Source organism: Idiotropiscis lumnitzeri, chromosome 19, assembly GCF_059441095.1.
Source record: "Idiotropiscis lumnitzeri isolate Australia: NSW breed Sydney's pygmy pipehorse chromosome 19, RoL_Ilum_1.0, whole genome shotgun sequence".
Taxonomy (NCBI): domain Eukaryota; kingdom Metazoa; phylum Chordata; class Actinopteri; order Syngnathiformes; family Syngnathidae; genus Idiotropiscis; species Idiotropiscis lumnitzeri.
The window spans coordinates 5,669,707-5,688,487 of record NC_142409.1 but is presented as its reverse complement, the minus strand read 5'-3'; the positions used below and the strand labels follow the sequence as shown (position 1 = coordinate 5,688,487).

Genomic DNA, 18,781 nt, shown 5'->3' with positions numbered 1-18,781 from the left:
AGTTGCTTTGGCAACTAATGGGAAGAGGGTCCGTTGCAGGAACAATAGATGTTTAGCGAAGAAGGGGGTGTTGTGACTAGGCTGGGAAGATGATGAGATGGAGCTAAAAATAGACATCACTAAAGACTGTCTGTCTACATCAACGGTATCTGTGACAGCCCTGCGGTGATAGCAGTGTTTTCTTCCACACCTGTGATCTTTTGCTTCTTCATATCGCCAGCTTTTCGAGGCACGACAATTCGAAGACACTGAATTGATGACGTACACTTAATACTCACTTCATGATCTTGTTGCGATAAACATGTTTTATTTTATTTTATTTTTTTAACTCAAGATGAAGGAGTTCTGCGGCTCCGTTGTAAACACCCCCCCCCCCCGCCCTCATCTACATGCCCTCCTGATGGCTTAGGCAGGCTATTAGGCACAGCATTTTGGTCACACAGTGGGATTACATAAGAATGGCTTTGTTTATCTTTCACCCTGCCAAGAAGTCATACCGAGTGAACCCATCCTTCTGGTCGCCCCTGTATTCGTCTTGCCCCCATGAAACCTAAAAGTCAGTTTTGCAAACAAACACAGAGCGGATAAATCGGCTAGAATAATTGACACACAGATGCAGTGACAGTACACCAGCTGCCCATCTGCCTGCACCTCAGGACCTGTCTGGCCACAGCTGCCCAGCTGTCTGTCTTTGATTTTTTTTTTTTTTTTTCTGAAGTGATGGATTGATTAATTAGCTGTTTTTTTCCCTATATTCTGGAGGATTTTGAGACTCACAAACATGCATACACTGAGCACTAATCATGTTTTCACTTTTTCATGAATTTATGGCCAATTTAGATTTTCAAATGGTAATTAGCTTGGGGTGTGTTTTTGACCACTAATCATTGAAATATGGGGTCAAGAAAATAGAATCGGAGCACTCTCTGTACCCCTTAAGGGCAACATGAACGAGACAGATGTGAGGCAGGTTCTTGAATGGCCCCGCACCAAAAACAAATAAAATAAATAAATAAGACCTTGCATATGCTAATTAAAAATACAATATATCTTGTTTTTTTTGTTTTTTTTAATTGATAATAGCCTCTTTATTTGTAGCTAATTGTAAATATGGTTGTAGTGCTATTGGGGGGTAATGGAGTGTGATTCTCCCCAATGTGACCAGATTCATTCTGACAGATAACAAGGTCTCTTTACCAGAGGCTTCCTCTCCATCCCCCTCTGATCTGTCGCCATTCTTGTCCTACCCTCTTGTAATGAGTAGTCAGACTGCAGACGTCTTGCACAAACTCACGTTCTACCATGGACACTCCTGTTAGGACAAATGGAAGGAGAGAACATTCTACAGCCCTTCCTCGTCTTTTAACTTGGAGAAGGAGGCTATATTTTTTTGTCTTTGTTGAAATAAGCTGGACAAATAGCGTAGAAAAGAAGAGAAGATTGTCTTAAATTAGCGCTTCAAAAGGCCTTTTGCTATCCTTTGCTCCATACTCCTGAAGGAAAATTTCAAGGGCACAGCTGTGTGTGTGCGTGCGTGTATTTATGTGTGTCAGGGCGAGAAAGACGTGAAGAGAAAGTGAAAACTAAAAAAGGGAGGGGGCCTACTCACTCCACCATGAGGGGCGGGATTTGGGAGTTGCAAGTAACCAGTTGACATTCACAACTGGGTCACATGACGAGCACCGAAAGCGGTGCGTGAAGCAGCGCAGGAGAGAGACAGAGACCAAGCAAGAGAGAGAAGTGCACATTCAGTACAGCATCAGTTTGTACTGGAGGTACAGAAGGACTTCCAACAAATGAACAACATACCTTGGAACTGACTGGAAGGATTTACAAGACATAGAAAAACCTTGGAAAAAGGAAACGTGAAGATCAACATTTAAGCTCCTGAGACCCAATCGACCCTGCGAAGGAGAGAAACTCAAGGAATTTGAGAAAAGAGAGACAGCATGTCGTCTCTCTCAGATCAGAAGACTGGCTCTCCCTTCTCAGAGTATAGTGAGCTCTGTAAGGGGGCATCCCTGTCACCGACAGGACCGACTCAGAGTTGGGATTGGCAGCGTCACTCGGGCATGGACGTGGACGCGCCAATAGGCTTGGGAGTAGGTTGTGGACCCCTTGCACCTACTGGCCTGAGTGCCGAAGAAAAGCTGCGCTTCTTTGAGCAGACAGAAAAGACCAGTACGGACATTGAAATGAAGGCTCCAGGTGGTGTCGTAACCATGCCGGGAAGCACCTCGCTGGGTAACGCTTCACTCGGCAGTGCAGGAGAGAGCCCAGAGAGCCCCCGGTCCTTTTCCCCATTCCTATCTCCAGCTTCCCCTGGCGGTCTACCCTGTACACCTGCTCTGCAGTGCGATGTTAGCAGTCGGGTCTCCTTGCCAGCAGTTCCTCAATCGCCAGCCGGTCACATGGAGATGCTGACGCCCACCACAACCATGCCTTCACACTCGATGGGAGTCCCCTCAATTGCGGCGCCTACTCCAGGTGGATACTCCCCCTCTGAATTGTGGAGCAAGTCCAGTTTTGCTGAGTCCAGCCCAAAGGTTGCCATGCCCCAGGTGCCTCCTAATTATTGTACCATCGGTGTTATCGGCGAGGACTACTTAAAAAGAACCGATGAGGATAAAGTTGGAGCCAGAGAGACCTTTGAGGAGCAACTATTATCCGTTGGCTCATCAGGGGAAAGTAGCGAGGAGGAAGACACTGAAGAGGGCGAGGAGGAATTAGAGCCTTGTTTCATGGGGAGAGCACAGCAACAGAGGAAGGCGATGCGACGCGCAATGTCTGACTGTTCCCACTTGTCAGTGCCCACCAGCCTAGAGCTTGCTGATAAATACCCCGGCGGTGAACTGGCAGGAATGGACCAGCCAGTGTCCCCAGTAAGTGGGTCACGTCGGCCCCAGCATTACATGCAGCGCTCATTGACGGTTGCAGAAGATCAGCAACCAGATACACCACCTAAACTCTCGGCAGCCGGGACCACGCACATCGATCTAACGCAAACCCCACCTGAACCACGCCTGTGTCTGTCTCCATTCCTACCACAAAGAGACAACAATACGACCCTTCCCATGTCCCTTGAAGAACCCTTGAACGGGTTTAAGATGGAGCAAGGACAAAGAAGCATCGTTATTCCAGTGCCCCCCAGTCCCAAAGCTTTCAGTGACACGGACTTTACTTCTGCCTTCTCTGATGGCACAGACAATTTTGGAAAAGTGGCTACGGATAAAGCGTTGAACTATACTGAACCCGATCCCGAGCTTATTTTTTATTCTAAAGTGGGCAACAAATCAGCCGTGGAACCGGATGTTCATCTTGTCGTAAGTTCTTCTAACAAGTTTGGCCTGAACTCGACTAACCCCTTCATCAAATTGGATGGTAGGTGGAGGTACCGTTTGTTATTCTGTAAAATGCTTGTTCGCCTTTTGAGTTTGTACACAGTGGTCTTGATTACAGTTATAGTAGGGTAACAATTTATTTTCTTGTGCACTGGGAGGCCTTATCGTAACAGAAGGGGTGTGTCCAGTGGTTTGAGTGAGCGAGAGAGTGAAAGGCAAATTGAAAACATCTGCATTAACACAGCAGTCTGGAAAGATGCCATTGAATAAATTGCCGACTCAAAACACAAGTTCGCTTACTCACCAACTGTCCCGTCCGCCGTTGGTTTCATAAGCTCCGCCCCCAGTGTGTTTTACCCAGTCCCATTCAGACTCTTGCTCAACCAATTTTAATCAATCACTTTTACTTTTCAGGCGTTTTATGAGCTGTATTTGGGGTCCTTATGTTGGAGGACCTGTGATGTTTTTCTTGAGGTTTTAATTCTACCTTGCACCGACGATTCAAGACAACCCTTGAACATAACGTACAGTAATAGTCTCAGGATTATTTTTTTTTTCAACATTGATGTGACTTGCAAAAAGTATTTGAGGAAGATTGATTATCATTTAATTCAGAGAAGAGGTTGAGACGAATGCTTGAAGGAAGAGTTTGTTTAAAAAGGAAGGCATGACTAGTTGAAGGTCTGACCAACTGGAATATAATATTAAGGAGAATGCAAAGACCCTTCGGCAATGTCCTAAAAGGAACAGTTCATCTACAGTATGAAAATGGAGCGGTCACTCAATCATACTCAATGAACCATTCTAAAATGTTCACGTTTTTTTTCCCAATTTGATCTGGCATTTATACTTGACCTGCTTTCGGCTCACATCTTCATGAAATATTTGTTCTTAAAATGACCCTTTCTCGGACATGCAATTCACCTTCCGAAGCACTTTGTGTCAGTGATTGATGCATCCAATTGCGGGCATTGTGAATAAATCATGAACCACTCGTAGACAAGGTGGAAGGTGAATGTTTGTTGACTTTTTATTTTCTCGCCCTGTATTGTGTTGGGTAGTCACTGCAGAACAAGAAGTACAATATGTTGTAGGTTTTTTAGGAGAGAGTCAAAACGTATGAGGTACAGTCCCATTTTGTTTTTGTTCATTCTTCCAGGAGAACATTTGTGAGGTCAGAGATCACTCGTGGGATTCAAAGGCCTGGCTCACAGTGTCTGCCTTGGTCGTATGAAAGATTACGATTGCGAGCCAGAGTCCGGCCTTCAGTTCATGACAGTCATTGAACACATAAAACGAAGACGTAAAACGACCCACGTTATTTCTGAGGGCCAGGATGGCCGAGTGGTCTAAGGCGCCGCGTTCAGGTCCCAGTAGCCCTAGGAGGCCTGGGTTCGAATCTCGAATTTCCCCATTGTGGGACTAATAAAGGGCATCTTATCTTATCTTTGCAATCCAGTTGCATTGGCAGATGTCTGTAGCATATCAGATTTCTCTCTTTAGGTTTGAAAGAGTTCTGACTCAGAACTGATTTAATGCATTTCGTTGTCTTTACGTGACTGTTTTGAGCTTGATCTTTACGGGTGATTGACTGGTGTGTGTGTTGATTGGTACATCCCTAGTCATTGAGTGTCTCCAAAAATAGCAGAGGAACCAGAAACCTGAACCTGCCAATGAAATCTAATGACTGCTGGATGATGAATGTGCCAAATTATCCGAATTCAGGCAATAAGGCTTCTTGTTTAATCCCAGCGTGGTTTTGTGGCGTAAATGGGTCAAAGCATGAATGTTGACTGTATTTTGCTCAACCCAGCGTGAGGTCGTCATGACCTGAGGTCGGGTGATGCAGATGTTTCATTGAGTGAGTCAACGTAACAGAAATAGCTTTATAGCTTCTAGATTTGTGTGTGGCGTGCTGCATCTGCTGAATATATTACGGCAACTTCACAGACTGCAGTCATAATATATATTTAGAAAAGAACATTTTTAGAGAATGTTGAAATGTTTTAACGGTAAATGCCGAAAGGTTTGATTCAACTAAGCTTCGTCAACATGAAGTCTTGCTCCAGTGTGTGCGAAATAACATTAACCGCATGAGTGAAAGTAATAAAATTTAATTATTTAATAAACAGCATTTGCAATTTACAACAAAATTCCCAAAATAAACCTAAATTAAATGAACTGATCAAAAAAATACCAAAAATCGTGATTTTTATTTTATTTTTTTTTTGGGGGGGGGGTAGGCAGTTGAACAAGCTGCAAAGCCATTTACCAATGCAAACTGTCCCACCTGTCATGATAAGACACATTTGCAGCATGTTGTACCAGTACGACTAAAATGGAGCTAACCCTTTATCGGGGTAATATATAATAGAACATGCAAAACCTTTATGTGATAACTTTGCAATTTTGCTAATGAATTATCTGAAGAAGTCCCCAATGCTTCAAGGGACATTTGTAACGCTTATTTCTTTTCCCCATCAATGTAGACAATGTTGCCAAGATGGACAAAAAGGAGGAGAAGCCCAAAGTGGACCTTTTTGACTCAATTGAGCAGAGGAGTGTGACGGTTGAATTAGGATTAGTCAGTGAGACAGCAGACAAGGTGGGGAAAGATTTAGGAACAGAAAAACAAAAACTAACCGATATCAATCCTTGGAAAGAGTCTGAAAATGTTCAGGAGAAGGAAAAAGAGGTGGAAAAGGTCAAAGAGGAAAAAGATCTTCATGCGAAAGAGAAAACTACTGTGAAGGTTACTGAGGAAAAAGAGTCTGAAAAGGTTCCTGTTGCGAAAGAGGCGGTGAAAGTTGAGGAGGAGAAGTCTGAAAAAGTGAAGGAGAAGCTACCAGAGTGGCCTGAAGAGAAAATGAAAGAAAACGAGCCACAGAGAGTAGAATTAGTCCCACAGAAAATAGAAAAGGTGGATACAGTAACAAAGCCTGATAAACCTGCAGATAAAATTGTCAAGATTGAGACATTTGACAAGGAAGAAAAAGTAGAAAAGAGGACCATGGCAGACAAAGTCGAGAAAAAAGCAGAGGATGCTGTAAAAAGTGAGGCAAGTGTTGAGAACAAAATCACTGAGAAGTCTGGCAAAACAGAGATGAAAGACAGCAAAGAGCAACACGTCGGATCCAAAGTGGAGAAGACCCCGGAGCAGCTGCCGACACCTGTCAAGCTTGACGCCGCTCCTAACAAGGCGGAAAAGACGGCTGACATGGCAGCCGATGCGGAAGAAGCCACGAAACCTTCCACTCTTACACACAAAACCGAGAAAGCACAGAGAGAGGATGATGTGGAGAAAGTCTCGGAGAAGCCGGCGGAGGCAGCAAAGCAGATAAACGGGAAGGAGGAAAAGCAGGAGAAATTACAGAGTGACAAAAAAGTGCTGGAGAAAAAGGAGGACAAGAAGGAAAACGCTGCGAAAGCCGATGCGGGAGAGAAGGCCAAAAAAGCAAAAGTTTCCACCAATGGGAGCAGCGCAGCACCAAGCAAAGACTTGGCGAGTGCAGACAAGAAGACGAAGGTAAGATTTACCGGAGATATCAAAACGATTACAGCGGCGTACTCGGACTATGTTGGAGTTCGGCGTGTTATCCGGTTTAGTCCAAAAACAAGTAACATCTAAAACTAACATGCTGACGCATGCAGTAAATTATTGTTTAAAAGTCACTTCTAGGCCATAAATTTAAAATAATCACATGCGACTTCCTACTTTGAATGTGTCCCTTCCCGTGTTTTGAGACCTTTATTCAAATCGGTGGCGGGAAACACTCCGCTAAATAATCCATTGCGGTACTCCGGGGTTGGAAGTCAGATTTTACACCACTTTAGGGTGCCCTACCCCCAAAATAAATTTGGGTTTAATTCTGGATCACCCAGTTTATCGGTTCTACTGATTACAGTTTATTTTGCAAGTCTGGCAACTATTATTTAATATTTCCTATGATTTCACCCAGTTTGCATTTGAATTGCTCCTTCTGCTGTTATGATTTTTTTTTTATCTGATTTTATTATTTCCATCACTTTATATTTTGTTTGTGTATCTTTTCTTTGCTTGTATCTATCCTCTATCTCGGCCACTGGTCTCAGCCTGCTGCTGGGGCACCAAAACTGAGCAGCATCTCCAAAACACGGCAGGTCACAGCCGCTTCTGGTAGTGGTTCTACAGCAGCACCTGCTAAGCGCCCCACTCCCTCCTCAACCACTTCCACCTTAGATAAAAAAACTGCCACCAAGGCACCGTCGGCAGCCGCGGGCATCCCAAAGCGGCCGTCCACAAATACTGCCAGCCGCCTTTCATCCTCGGCCACTACCACTACACGTGATGTTAAACCCAAGGTAAGCCATCAGGATACATGTGAGGACGCTAATATTTTAATGCTAATGCATGATGTCATAAAACTGCCTCTGTATTAAAACGGTTGCATTTTCTAAGCTACTAGGGATCAAAATTTGTTTAAAAGTTTAGATGCAACTCAATGGTAAGTTGCACAGCACCATCTGAATTGACTGTGAGTTTGTTTGTCTTTGTTTTGAATGAGTCATTAAATGTGTATTGCTCAAAAAGTCCTGGGGGTAGAAATGCAATCCCAATGTAACAAGAGTCATTAGGATCATACTGCCATAATGAAAATTACCAGCATGATTCCCGAGGGATTTCACTTTGGGGTTTGACTTCAGTCGTTACATTTTATAGCTTCTAAACTCAACACAATAAACTACTGATAGCCTTTAGTTTTAATTATCAGCGATATCGAATATGGATCATTTGGCAGCAGCAGTAAATGCGAATTGATTAGTTTGATGTTGCCATTCTGCCTCTCACCCGCTCTTTGTCGCCCTCTTGCGGTGGCCTGCATAACTACAGCACTGCCGATGACAAATCGGCAGGCTTTTTTTAGCCGCAGAATGCCCACAGGTGCAGGGTGACTCGGTTCATCATGGCCTGCTTATAGTAGAAGGGCTCAGCTGTATTTGGAGCATGGCATCATCCACGGCATTGTGGGATATATGCGGATGAATGAAATCCGCCATTTTCACCATGGACCAAATCTGCATGTTACATGCGTGTTTGACCCAGATTTTTCTGTTAAGTCAGACGTCAAGACAATAGTTACATCATGAGCCCGTATGTTGTATTTGTTGTTTGTTGTGTTGTAACAGTCACTGTTGCTGCAATTTCCATGCTGGGTAGGAATGAAGTACAAATAGTTACTAAGTCGATTTTTTTGTACTCTGTACTCAATTGTTTATTCTTTGGACAGCGTTTTACTTTTACTCCCCACATAAATACATACTTTGATTGATTATGACGAAGCTGGAAAAAAACATGGACAGCTGACCAAATAGGAGGGAAAAAGGTTGTCCAACTGAATATTTTATATCATTGTTTTTCCTTTGTAAAATTTCCAATATTGTCTCAACAGACACCCACAGAGAGACGCCCCCTCGTGCCAAAGGCCAGTACTGCCACCTCAAGCCAACCGGGCTCCTCTGCCGCTACCAAAAATGGAACCACCACCACAACAAGTAGAACGACCACATCGACGCGCACAACTTTGTCATCCCGCAGTGCGACCACCACGGCAACCAAAAAGCCCCTGGGTAAGGCGCACTTGCATACACGCACATCATTCAATATAATGTGACTTGACAGCTCGTTTCTAGAAAGCTGATTTGACATATTTGACCTAGCCTGCTGAGGTATGTTGAAAGTTTGCACAAATCTGGATGCACATCACTGTCGGCTTTAATTAATTAAGTTAGATATGTGGGTTGTATAGCTAAAAGGTATTTTACGCAATCCTTTTCTGTTTCAAGCATCAAAGACGGACAGCCAAGCGAGTGGGGAGAAGAAGCCCAGCACTCTAAGGACTTCCACAGGTATAGCTGCATTTTACCTTCAAACATATTGTTCCATGTTAATGTACACCTACAGAATTTGGCAAAATCTATCCATTGAGCAATATAGAACTGTTACATAAGAACAACTAAAGTGGATATATAAAAAAATAATAATAATAAAAATCAGTCTTGATTTAGGAGTCGCAACCAGGAAGGGCTGCTAATAATGTCAGCACACAAAAATATTGGAAAAAAATATGCACCTTGTAGACATTTGTAAAATTTGATTAAATTGTGATTAAAAAAAAGCTAATATAATTTTTATTTCCGAAATATAACAGCATTCACACTAATATCATTTCATTAAAAATAAAAAGGTACACAATTGAGGTGAGCATGTTGTCGTGGCCTTGGAGAATGTTTCCATTTTCTCACGTGGCCCGTTTGAAAAATTAATTGCCCCCTCCACCTGCTGGATAATGTAAACACAGAAATTTGATCACTTTGTAATCAGCGATTGTGCTTTGACATTAAAAAAAAAAAGTTGGCGTTAGTTCCCACTCCCAGAAAAAGTGACTGCGCACTTTTCTGCTCTTTTGCCCTTTGCACATACTGCCATCGTTTGTAGTCTGTCCCTCCCATCTCACGAAGCTTTTACTCATCCTGCAGACAGATGAGTTTACATTATGTCAGCTGAGGAGGTGTCAAGAGTGTGACATCCAAAACACTCACGCATACACACGCTGCCCACCAATGACAATGCTGGAAGGCTTTGAAAAGGGGGTGAAAGAGTTTACTGCTCCAAGTTAAAAACCTTCACCGCTGCAGGCGAGGGATTACTGTCCCGCTACCGTTGACAGCGGTTCACAGCTCCTGCTGATACAGCCCGGGGATGTTTAATCTGCCGCGGTACTTACAGTCAGCCAAATAACACTTGAACGTGGAAGCGAGGGGAGGATTTCCTTCATTGAACACATCTTAGGAGGAGCTGGAGATATGCACGCTGCTCCTAGGAGCGATTGTCAGGAGCACACTGCTCTGCATATCTCAGCACTCGAAAAAGAAAAAGGAAAAAAAAAAAAAGCTGCTGTGCTACAAAATAGATGTGGATGAATAAATTAGAATCGACGCAAATATTGTACAGCCTCCATGTTCCAAAGTCAGTAATTGTATGGTGGCTGAAAAAACTAAGCGTAAAAAGTACACCCAAATTAGACTAAGATAAAAAATAAATAAATAACTTTTGCACCTTTAATATGATCTTTTAACGTGTACAACTGAATTTAATCTAAAAAGCAAATCTTTTCAGCTAAGATCATGCATTTGCAAAAGTATGCACACCCTCATATAACTGGGGATGTGGCTGCGTTCGGAATTAGCCAATCACTTCTTAACTAATGTCGAAAATGCGAGTCAGCACACAACCTCTTCTATTTTGGAATTCCTCTCATGAGCTCATAATAAAGCTCAGATGTTCAAGTAGGCTTTTTCTGACACGTTTTGCTCTGTGGGCGAGAGTTTAGGACTCAAGAGATTTCAATAGTTTTTTTTCTTTCTTTGGATGATAAGGTTTCTGTCCAGCCTAAGTCTAATTTACTTTCCTCTTATTATTGTAGCAGATCCCAGCAAACCAAGGAGCACCGCCACCACCATGCGCAGCTCCACTTCCTCTACGACCACCGCCTCTCGCACCCGCACCACCGCCCCCAAAACAACCGCACCTTCCACCACCGCCGGTGCGCTTGCGGACAAGAAGCCCTTGGTACCTCGCGCTCCCAGGGCCACCTCCTCTGCCACAACGACCGCGACGACCAGCACCTCGAGGACCACGGCTCGTCCAGGCACCGCACCGGCCCCCGATATCCATAATGCCCGCTCAAAGATTGGCTCTACGGACAACATAAAGCACCAGCCAGGGGGTGGCAAGGTAGGTTCTAAACGCAACGTTAACTGCAAACGCAACTCCGTCATAATTATTTCTGACATAAACCATTTGACTGCGTGTCACCTCATAACACCTCAAATTACTTAATGCAAATCTTTAAAAAAAAAATGAAATAACCTTATGATTACTTGTATAGCACCAACAACAGATAGAAGTCCTTACCCTCCCAAATTATTTTTTTAATTTGCTTCTTTTGCCAGTTCAACCCTGTTAATTTTACATCTCCTGCTCAACCCCCATGTGCTCCTTCCCTCCCATTGCGCCTGTTTTCCGAGCTAGGCATCTTTGCGGAAGCTACTTAGATGCTTTTCAACACATGTTTTTGGCAAAGTGACAAAATGGCCGCCCCCTGAGATGGCTAAAAACACGCGGCTTAATTTTTGTTAAACTCAATATTAATCGGAATGCCATGTTTCAACTCGTGAGTATGCTTTGAACTTTTTTATGTTAACGTCTCCTTTAAATTGGGTGCTGGTTGAAAACGTTTACGCTATACGATTTATTTTTTGTCACCTTTCTATTTCTTGCTTGTCCCAGTTTATTCCTCATTTATGATCGCTTAGTGGGAGCACACACAGTAGTCTGACCGTTTTCTAATTACAAAACGGGCCATCCTATTTTTGTCTCGATTTTATATAATATATAATTAGAAAAATTACCAGTAGGAACATTGCGCCAAGGAGGTCCGCTTAATCCGATGATCACGTGGTCCTCATCCACCACCTCCTCTTCCTGTATGTCGTTGACGCGGGCTGGGCCTGTCTCCCCAGGTGTCAGCTGCCTCTAAGGGCAGGGTCCCCGCCTCCAAAGAAAAAAGCCAGGTCAAAGTGAGTTCCTTCGCCATCCTCCCCGCCATCCTCTTTTTCTTCCCTCCTCTGCTCTGACTGACATCATTTTTTTTTTTCCCATTCTGTGTATTTCGCATTCTCTTTTCTTCGCGGATCCTGTTATTTTTTTGTCATTTATTTTAAGCCTTTTTGCAGGGTCAAGGTATAAGATAGTGTGTCTCTGTGTATATATGCATATATCGAGAGAGGGAGGTAGAGATAGATATAGGGCTCTAGATGAATAAATCTACACAGATATCGATAAATAGAGATATACAGCTATAAATAAATAAATCTAGATCGATAGATCGCTAGGTAGACTGTAATTTAATATTTTATTAACAACACACAAACAGTTTTCAATGATAGCAATAGTATTTGTTTTAATGCCCACGTGTACGTGAGGAGGGTTTACCATAACAAAAAAGAGAGGGCAGAAACTCTGCCAAAGCCGCCCAAAAAAATTTAAAAAATTCAGATTACTTTGCTTTGTTTTATGGAGGGTCAGGCAACAGTAATGACGTAACAGGAAGGAGGCAACTTTATTCTTATTTTTTTAAATCCGGACGCCATAGATACCTCGACTGACAGCAAAAGTGTTGTCTCCTCATAAAAATTCAAAGGCACTCCCCAAATTGTTTATCCTAAGGAGTATAATAAATAAAACCGTTCAATTCACACAAAACAAACAAAGTTCCGTGAGGTCATGTGATCAATTTTGTCCGAGCGAACCTTACCGCATCCGTCTGCCCTTTCCTCGCTAACCAAACCTATGATGGTGACCTATTCTTGACTCTTCCTTCTTTTATCCTTTTCCTCTTTCTTCTCTAATCACCTAACGGCCCTCCCCACCACCCACTGCTGCTCTCCTGTCCATCTCCGGCTGCTGTGCCGGCGCCGTTTAGGTTCACATAGTCTCCCAAAAACTGGACTTCAGTCACGTCGGCGCACGCTTGGGCTCCAAGGACAATATGAAGCATGTTCCTGGTGGAGGGAATGTAAGTACAGCCTGGCCATTACCGAAGTGTAAAGGTGCCGGGTAATTGGTGATGATGCATTTCACTGAAAGTGTGCATCTCGTGCACATTTGAAGCCTTTCCACAAAGTGCAGCTCTTGTTAAGTCAAGAGTGTAGTGGAAACAGAAATCTGCTAGCAACACACGCCGCTCCCTTTCCCTAATTTATTCCTGCATTTCCCAATCCAGTCCTGCTATCACGATCTCCTTAAAGCCAAGTCGCAGTCCGAGCTACAAAATGCGACTTTCTGCTTCCCTCGTGCTGTGTTGTCATCTCTTCTCGGTGCTTTGTCTCGAATTTGTCTTGTTTGTCATCATCGAGATTCATCCTTTGCATTGTTTCCAAATAGACAGGTCTGACGACGGCACGGAGAGATTCTTTTTTTTTTTTTTTTTGTCTGTAACTTAATGGTACTTACATAGTACGTTTACATAATCAGTTTGAGGATTTCATCTCCACTCGTATTCGTATTAAAAAACAGAATTGATCTCGGCACTGTTTTCAGCTTTGCACTCTCACTACATCTTTTCCCGAAAACATTTATTTCAAATGGTGACAATTAAAAAATGACCCGTGTCGTATTTAACAGGTGCAGATTCTCAACAAGAGGGTCGATTTAAGTAAGGTGACGTCAAAGTGCGGCTCCAAGGACAATATTAAGCATAAGCCAGGTGGGATGAAAAAAAGATTGTTTCGAGCTTTGTTGGGTGCTCACTAGATCCTGTGAATAAAATGTACGCTCCGGTGTTATTGTGGAGTAATCCTCAAAGGTTATGCATTTGTGCTACAGGTGGTGGCGTCGTGAAGATCGAGTCCCACAAAGTCAACTTTAGGGAAAACGCCCAGTCCAAAGTGGGCTCCATGGACAATGTGAGCCACTCACCTGGTGGAGGAAGCGTCAAAGTGAGTCTGCAAATGCACTATTACCTTTTCAATGTTTCAATACTTTTTTTTTTTTTTTTGCACTCCTTGGCAAAATTCACAATATTTGATCCATGAATTGATTTATAAATGTACCGGTGAAACAGTTGGACTCGTTGACAAAAACAAAACTGTCTTTATTTATTTATTTATTTTTTATTTTATTTTATTTTTTTTAATCAAGCAACCGAATTTTACTCGCTTCATAATTATTAGGTGAAGTTACGAAATGATGCGTTAGGTAATTTTAGACCTGTGATGTCACCTGACCCCCTCAGCCTACTCCAGTTGATCTGTGCTTTATCATCACTGCTTTGTCATTTTCACACACTTTTGTGGAGTCAAGTTCTTGCACCCTCACACACAAATGAAAAATAAATGAACGGCTAAGAATAGACATTTTTGCCTATTTTCAGACATCTTTTGAATTCTATTTTTGTTTAGTTTTTTTTTTTTTAATGCAGTGTATTGTAACACCTAAGATATGATGTAATGTTCACGCTTGGGTAGCATTTCTCTCTTAATACAAAAATGAGTACATTGTCGGTCTGGGCAATTCATATTATTATTTTTGCACATTTTCTTTTCCCATCTGCAATGTGTCGAGATTTCGAGATTCATTCACGCCATCTCATTCACGAGGCATTTGGAAATATTCTGTTTGTATCCTGTTCTTTAATTTAGTTTTGACTGTTCTTGTCCATCCTTCACCGGTCGGTGTCTTCTGGCTCCAAATCTATTCCGTTTTTTTCCAAAATATTTTTCCACTGCAGTTCTATTCGATTTGGAGCCAGGTTGTTTCCCCCCCCCCATTGGAATGACACACCCTGCTATGTGTTTCTTAGGCTGAGGGGCCCCAGGAGACAGGTGAGGGTGTTGGGACACCGTCCCTCGCTCTTGGCCCAGAATCTGGGCAGGCGGGGAACCCTGCTACCCATGAGAATGGGCTGAAGGAGGCGGCTCCTTGTGATACCGAGGGTCTCCAGGAGCCCCCGGCTCTGGTTTCCCACATCCCAGAGACAAGTAAGTCTGACGCATATTCCACTTTGTAAGGGCATTGCCGACGCTGGTGTGGTCTGGTGTCGGGGTTTGCTGAAGTATAAGCTCATCTAAAAAAACAATTGGGTGGCTGGGGACCCCTTTCTTTGGGTATGCATGCACACTGTGAGTGTTTGTCTTTGTTGTGTGCTCCCTGGTGGCAGTCTGATCACACGAATATCTTTTGACTTCTTATCTTGCAGGCATTTAATTCTGCTGTCCCTCTGTCCTCCTCATCTCATCGCCTCCCCCTCTTCCCTGTCTCCCCCCGCGCTCCTCCTCCTCCTCCTCTTTTTTTTTTTTTCTTTCCATCATTTCTGCCGCAGATTGAGTTTTTTAAGATCAACTTCCACGAGAATGCTCGCTCTCGCTCGGACCACGGCGCCGACATCATCACCTGCTCCTCCTGATGACAGAAGACTCCCCGACCCACGTGGTTCCTCCTGTAGCGTGCGCCTCAACCCACATCCATCCAGTGTCCATGATGGCCTCTGCTGCGTCAGCTCCCCCTCTGCCCCTTCCTTGCTCCGGGGGGGAGGTTCAGGGGGACACCAGCAGGGATCTTGCCCACATCACACTCGTAACACCCACCACGCCCCCCAATGCAGTGAAATCATACACCATTGTCTCCCCACTCGTCTATATTTAGCTGCAAAGACTTTCTCAGACCTGTTTCGATGGGAGTCCAGGAGGGGATGTCTTGTATTAGTAGACACTTCCACATTGGCTCAGAGTTAATTGAAGCATCAGAGATGTAACAGTGTTGTAGGCAGTCAGCAAGTTCACGCCGCGCTTACTCGCTGTTACGTCTCGGATATTACAACATGATGGGAAATGCACAGGTCGACTTACCCGCCTTTCATCCAGCATTGTTATATTATACGAGGATGGATGTGGTGGTGGTGGGGGGGCAGGCATAGATGGCCATTCTCTTTTTTGTCATATCCTCTCCAAAGACCTGTCGGGTGGTTGATTGGACTTATTTGCGTCACCTTGCCTCCAAATCTTAGTTTGTCAACTGGACAGCCAGTCCCGGCATATACTTAACCTCCTCGTTCCCTCAATAACCAACGGTCTCATATCTCTGCTTAAGTGTCACAATCGTTGATTCATTTCCTCACCGTTTCACTCTAGCTTAGAAACATAAACAGGTTGACATACACACACGAAAAAAATTAGACTGTTTAACTCTTTTTGTGATAGTGTTTTGAGTGGCAACCCTAAAACGTAGCTTTTGATGGGGTCCTTTCTATTTGCATTGATTACCTCTGACCGTTTTAATTCTAACATTTATTTATTTGTTATTTGACGTTTCTTGACATTAGTTCTCAAAGAGTCCTGGGACAACTTTTTCTTTTAAACTGAGAGCGCGCTCGCATTATTTGGCCGCAGCAATTCGTAAATGACCACTTTTGTCGAATGAAGCTCCTCAATGCACTTCAAATTGTTTCCTTGTCAGCAAGATGCCACTAGATGGCGCTAAGGATGACATCGTGCTCTTCCCTGGCCACCAACATCTGTGGCAGAGGTGCGCTCGGTCACTATACGGAAAGTATATTTTAGTCGCTTCCAATTCAATGACACATAGATGAGCTAAATGTAAATGGGAACAGTTGAGGGTACATTCAAGTTTAGCTGGCGCAGAGGCGTCCTAATGGTATAGGACAGCTGACCTTGTGCGAGTGCACGTGATGCACAAAGTGAAGGCAGGTAAAATGTCGATGGTGTGAAAAGGAAAGTGAACAAAGGAATATCGTTAAATGGAAAGACAAGTGTGCGTGTTTTAAGATCATTTTAAGATTACGGTAATTTGAGGGTTTTTATGAATGCAATCCAGTGGAAGATGTGGAAGGTGAAGTATGTGCCTCTTTAATGACTATTCATATTCGTAAACTGCAGTAATCCAGGAAGTAACCTGAATGTGTTGTCAAAACTGGCGGAAATAACGGCGTGCAATTTCATTTGAATCCAGGACTAAATGCATTACGACTCGGAAGCTTTTTATTCTTGCGAAGTGAGTGACAGGAAGGGGAGGTTGTTTCGGATCCGTTTGGTTTTACATTTTTAGTGCCAGGATTAAATTGAACTAAATCAGGCGAATGGGAGATTTAAAACAAGTTGTGCCATGTCTCTGAGAGAATACTCATTAGCTCTTAATTCTGAGTTATTTTTGTGTTTATTGGTTTATTAGCTACTTTCGCTCTCCTCCAATTGAACAAGCTGTCACTGCTGTTATAAGCGTAGCATTTCAACAATATTCTGTCATCTGTCGTTTTTAATTTTATTTGTCCACTAGGGGGCAGAAATAGCTCTAAAATGCATTCATCTAACACGGGTGGCAAGCACCGAGTGTTTGGCAGGTAATACGTTAATAAGAGGAATGGATAGTGACAATGTCGTTTAGTCATCTCAACAGTGCAGTGTAACCGTTGAGGTCCAACACAATCCACCTCTAATTTGCGCAGATTTAAAATGCGTTTGTTCCGTGGAAAATGTTGGAGAATTAATAAGTGAACGTTTTTACCTGTTATTCATGCTTAAGCATTATGTTTGAATTATCTTAATTGTTATACAAGTGAAATTAACCACTGTTAATAATGTAAGTACGTAATGTGTGCTCAAACATGACTTATTTGCTACAAATGGGAACGTATGTAAATTCAGTTTATGGTTGTCACATTTTTCCTCTTTGCCATCACAAAAAGAAAAACGATTGGCAGTTCATAGTCCATGGTATTGTGCAACTTTACTTTACTTTCAGCACCCCCACCCACAAAAGATAAATGTTGCAAATAAAAACTAATTTTGTTGAATTGTTTGACTGTAGTAAAAAGACACATTTTGGGCAAGGACCTTTTCATTGGAGTTTAAAAGTTAATTTAAAGGCTTTTTGTAACATTGATACAATCTTGTTTTTTCATCCTAAAAATATGTTAAATTCTGTGCCAAAGGCAAAACCACTTGACACTCCTGAATTTTATTTTGAAATTGTCGCTTTAATGCTCGAAATTGTCGCTTTAATGCTCGGTACAAACATTGCACATTAACCCTTGCATATTTAAAATGGACTACCAAAACATGATCCAAAACTTCATGTCAAGCAGTTGTTGTTTTTGTGATGATATGCGCAAATATGAATCGTAAAAGAGGAAGTCTACCCCCCCAAAAATATTTGTAATAAAATGTTCAATGTGCCTTTATTAGTATTAACGTTTAATTCTGATTAATATTGCATTTGCGGAATATAAGTTAAGCAGCAATATCCACCCGTTTTTAGCCATCTCTCGGGGCGACCATTTTGTCACTTCTGTCGGCTGAAGATGACATCACAGTTGGTCAGGGATTAGCTAACAACCAATCACAGCTGCCATGTTTAGACTAGTGAAGGCAAATAGAACATTTAATTGCAAATAATTTTATGGGTTGACGTCCCTTTTAATAGTAAACTAATTTACACGCATCAGGACTTTCCCCCACCTATTAAGTTTTAAAAGCAGTTCCAGTCAATTTGAACATGTAAAATTTGTGAGAATTAAATATTATGGCGTTTTTGTTTGCCTTGTTTTAGCCTTGCCTGTACCCCAGTATTTCTTTTTTGTTGTTTGTTTGGATGGATGTTTTTCTTTTTTGCTTCATGCTACTATGAGACTGCACACAGATGTATATAGGTATTTTATTGCTGATGCGCTCTCAGAAAAAGAAACGAACAACACCAACAGCAGGGTTTAGCGGTCAACTCGTACCTTGGTTTCGAACCGGGAAGGATGCTTTATCATAACATTTAACAATTTATCTGGCGAAAATTACTGTTATAAAATGTTAGCCTTTTTCATTTGAAAGGGGCC

At 42.7% G+C, this 18,781-nt stretch overlaps 1 protein-coding gene across 7 annotated transcripts in view; it reads left to right on the top strand.

Moving 5' to 3' along the window:
• The window catches only part of LOC148318250 (uncharacterized), a 49,229-nt gene extending 31,293 nt beyond the window's left edge, over positions 1-17,936 (top strand). For 2 of the 7 annotated variants that reach the window (XM_088282612.1, XM_088282616.1), the window contains 11 exons: positions 5,831-6,867; positions 7,434-7,682; positions 8,771-8,948; positions 9,165-9,227; positions 10,805-11,115; positions 11,904-11,960; positions 12,866-12,958; positions 13,567-13,648; positions 13,768-13,880; positions 14,744-14,921; positions 15,263-17,936. In XM_088282612.1, the coding sequence (XP_088138738.1) occupies positions 5,831-6,867; positions 7,434-7,682; positions 8,771-8,948; positions 9,165-9,227; positions 10,805-11,115; positions 11,904-11,960; positions 12,866-12,958; positions 13,567-13,648; positions 13,768-13,880; positions 14,744-14,921; positions 15,263-15,267 (2,366 nt within the window). In that variant the 3' untranslated portion in view covers positions 15,268-17,936. Of the gene's footprint in view, positions 1-1,677; positions 3,382-5,830; positions 6,868-7,433; positions 7,683-8,770; positions 8,949-9,164; positions 9,228-10,804; positions 11,116-11,903; positions 11,961-12,865; positions 12,959-13,566; positions 13,649-13,767; positions 13,881-14,743; positions 14,922-15,262 lie in introns of those variants that run through there. The other 5 variants (XM_088282618.1, XM_088282617.1, XM_088282613.1 and 2 more) reach the window with 5 other exon arrangements.
• Positions 17,937-18,781: the final 845 nt, after the last annotated feature.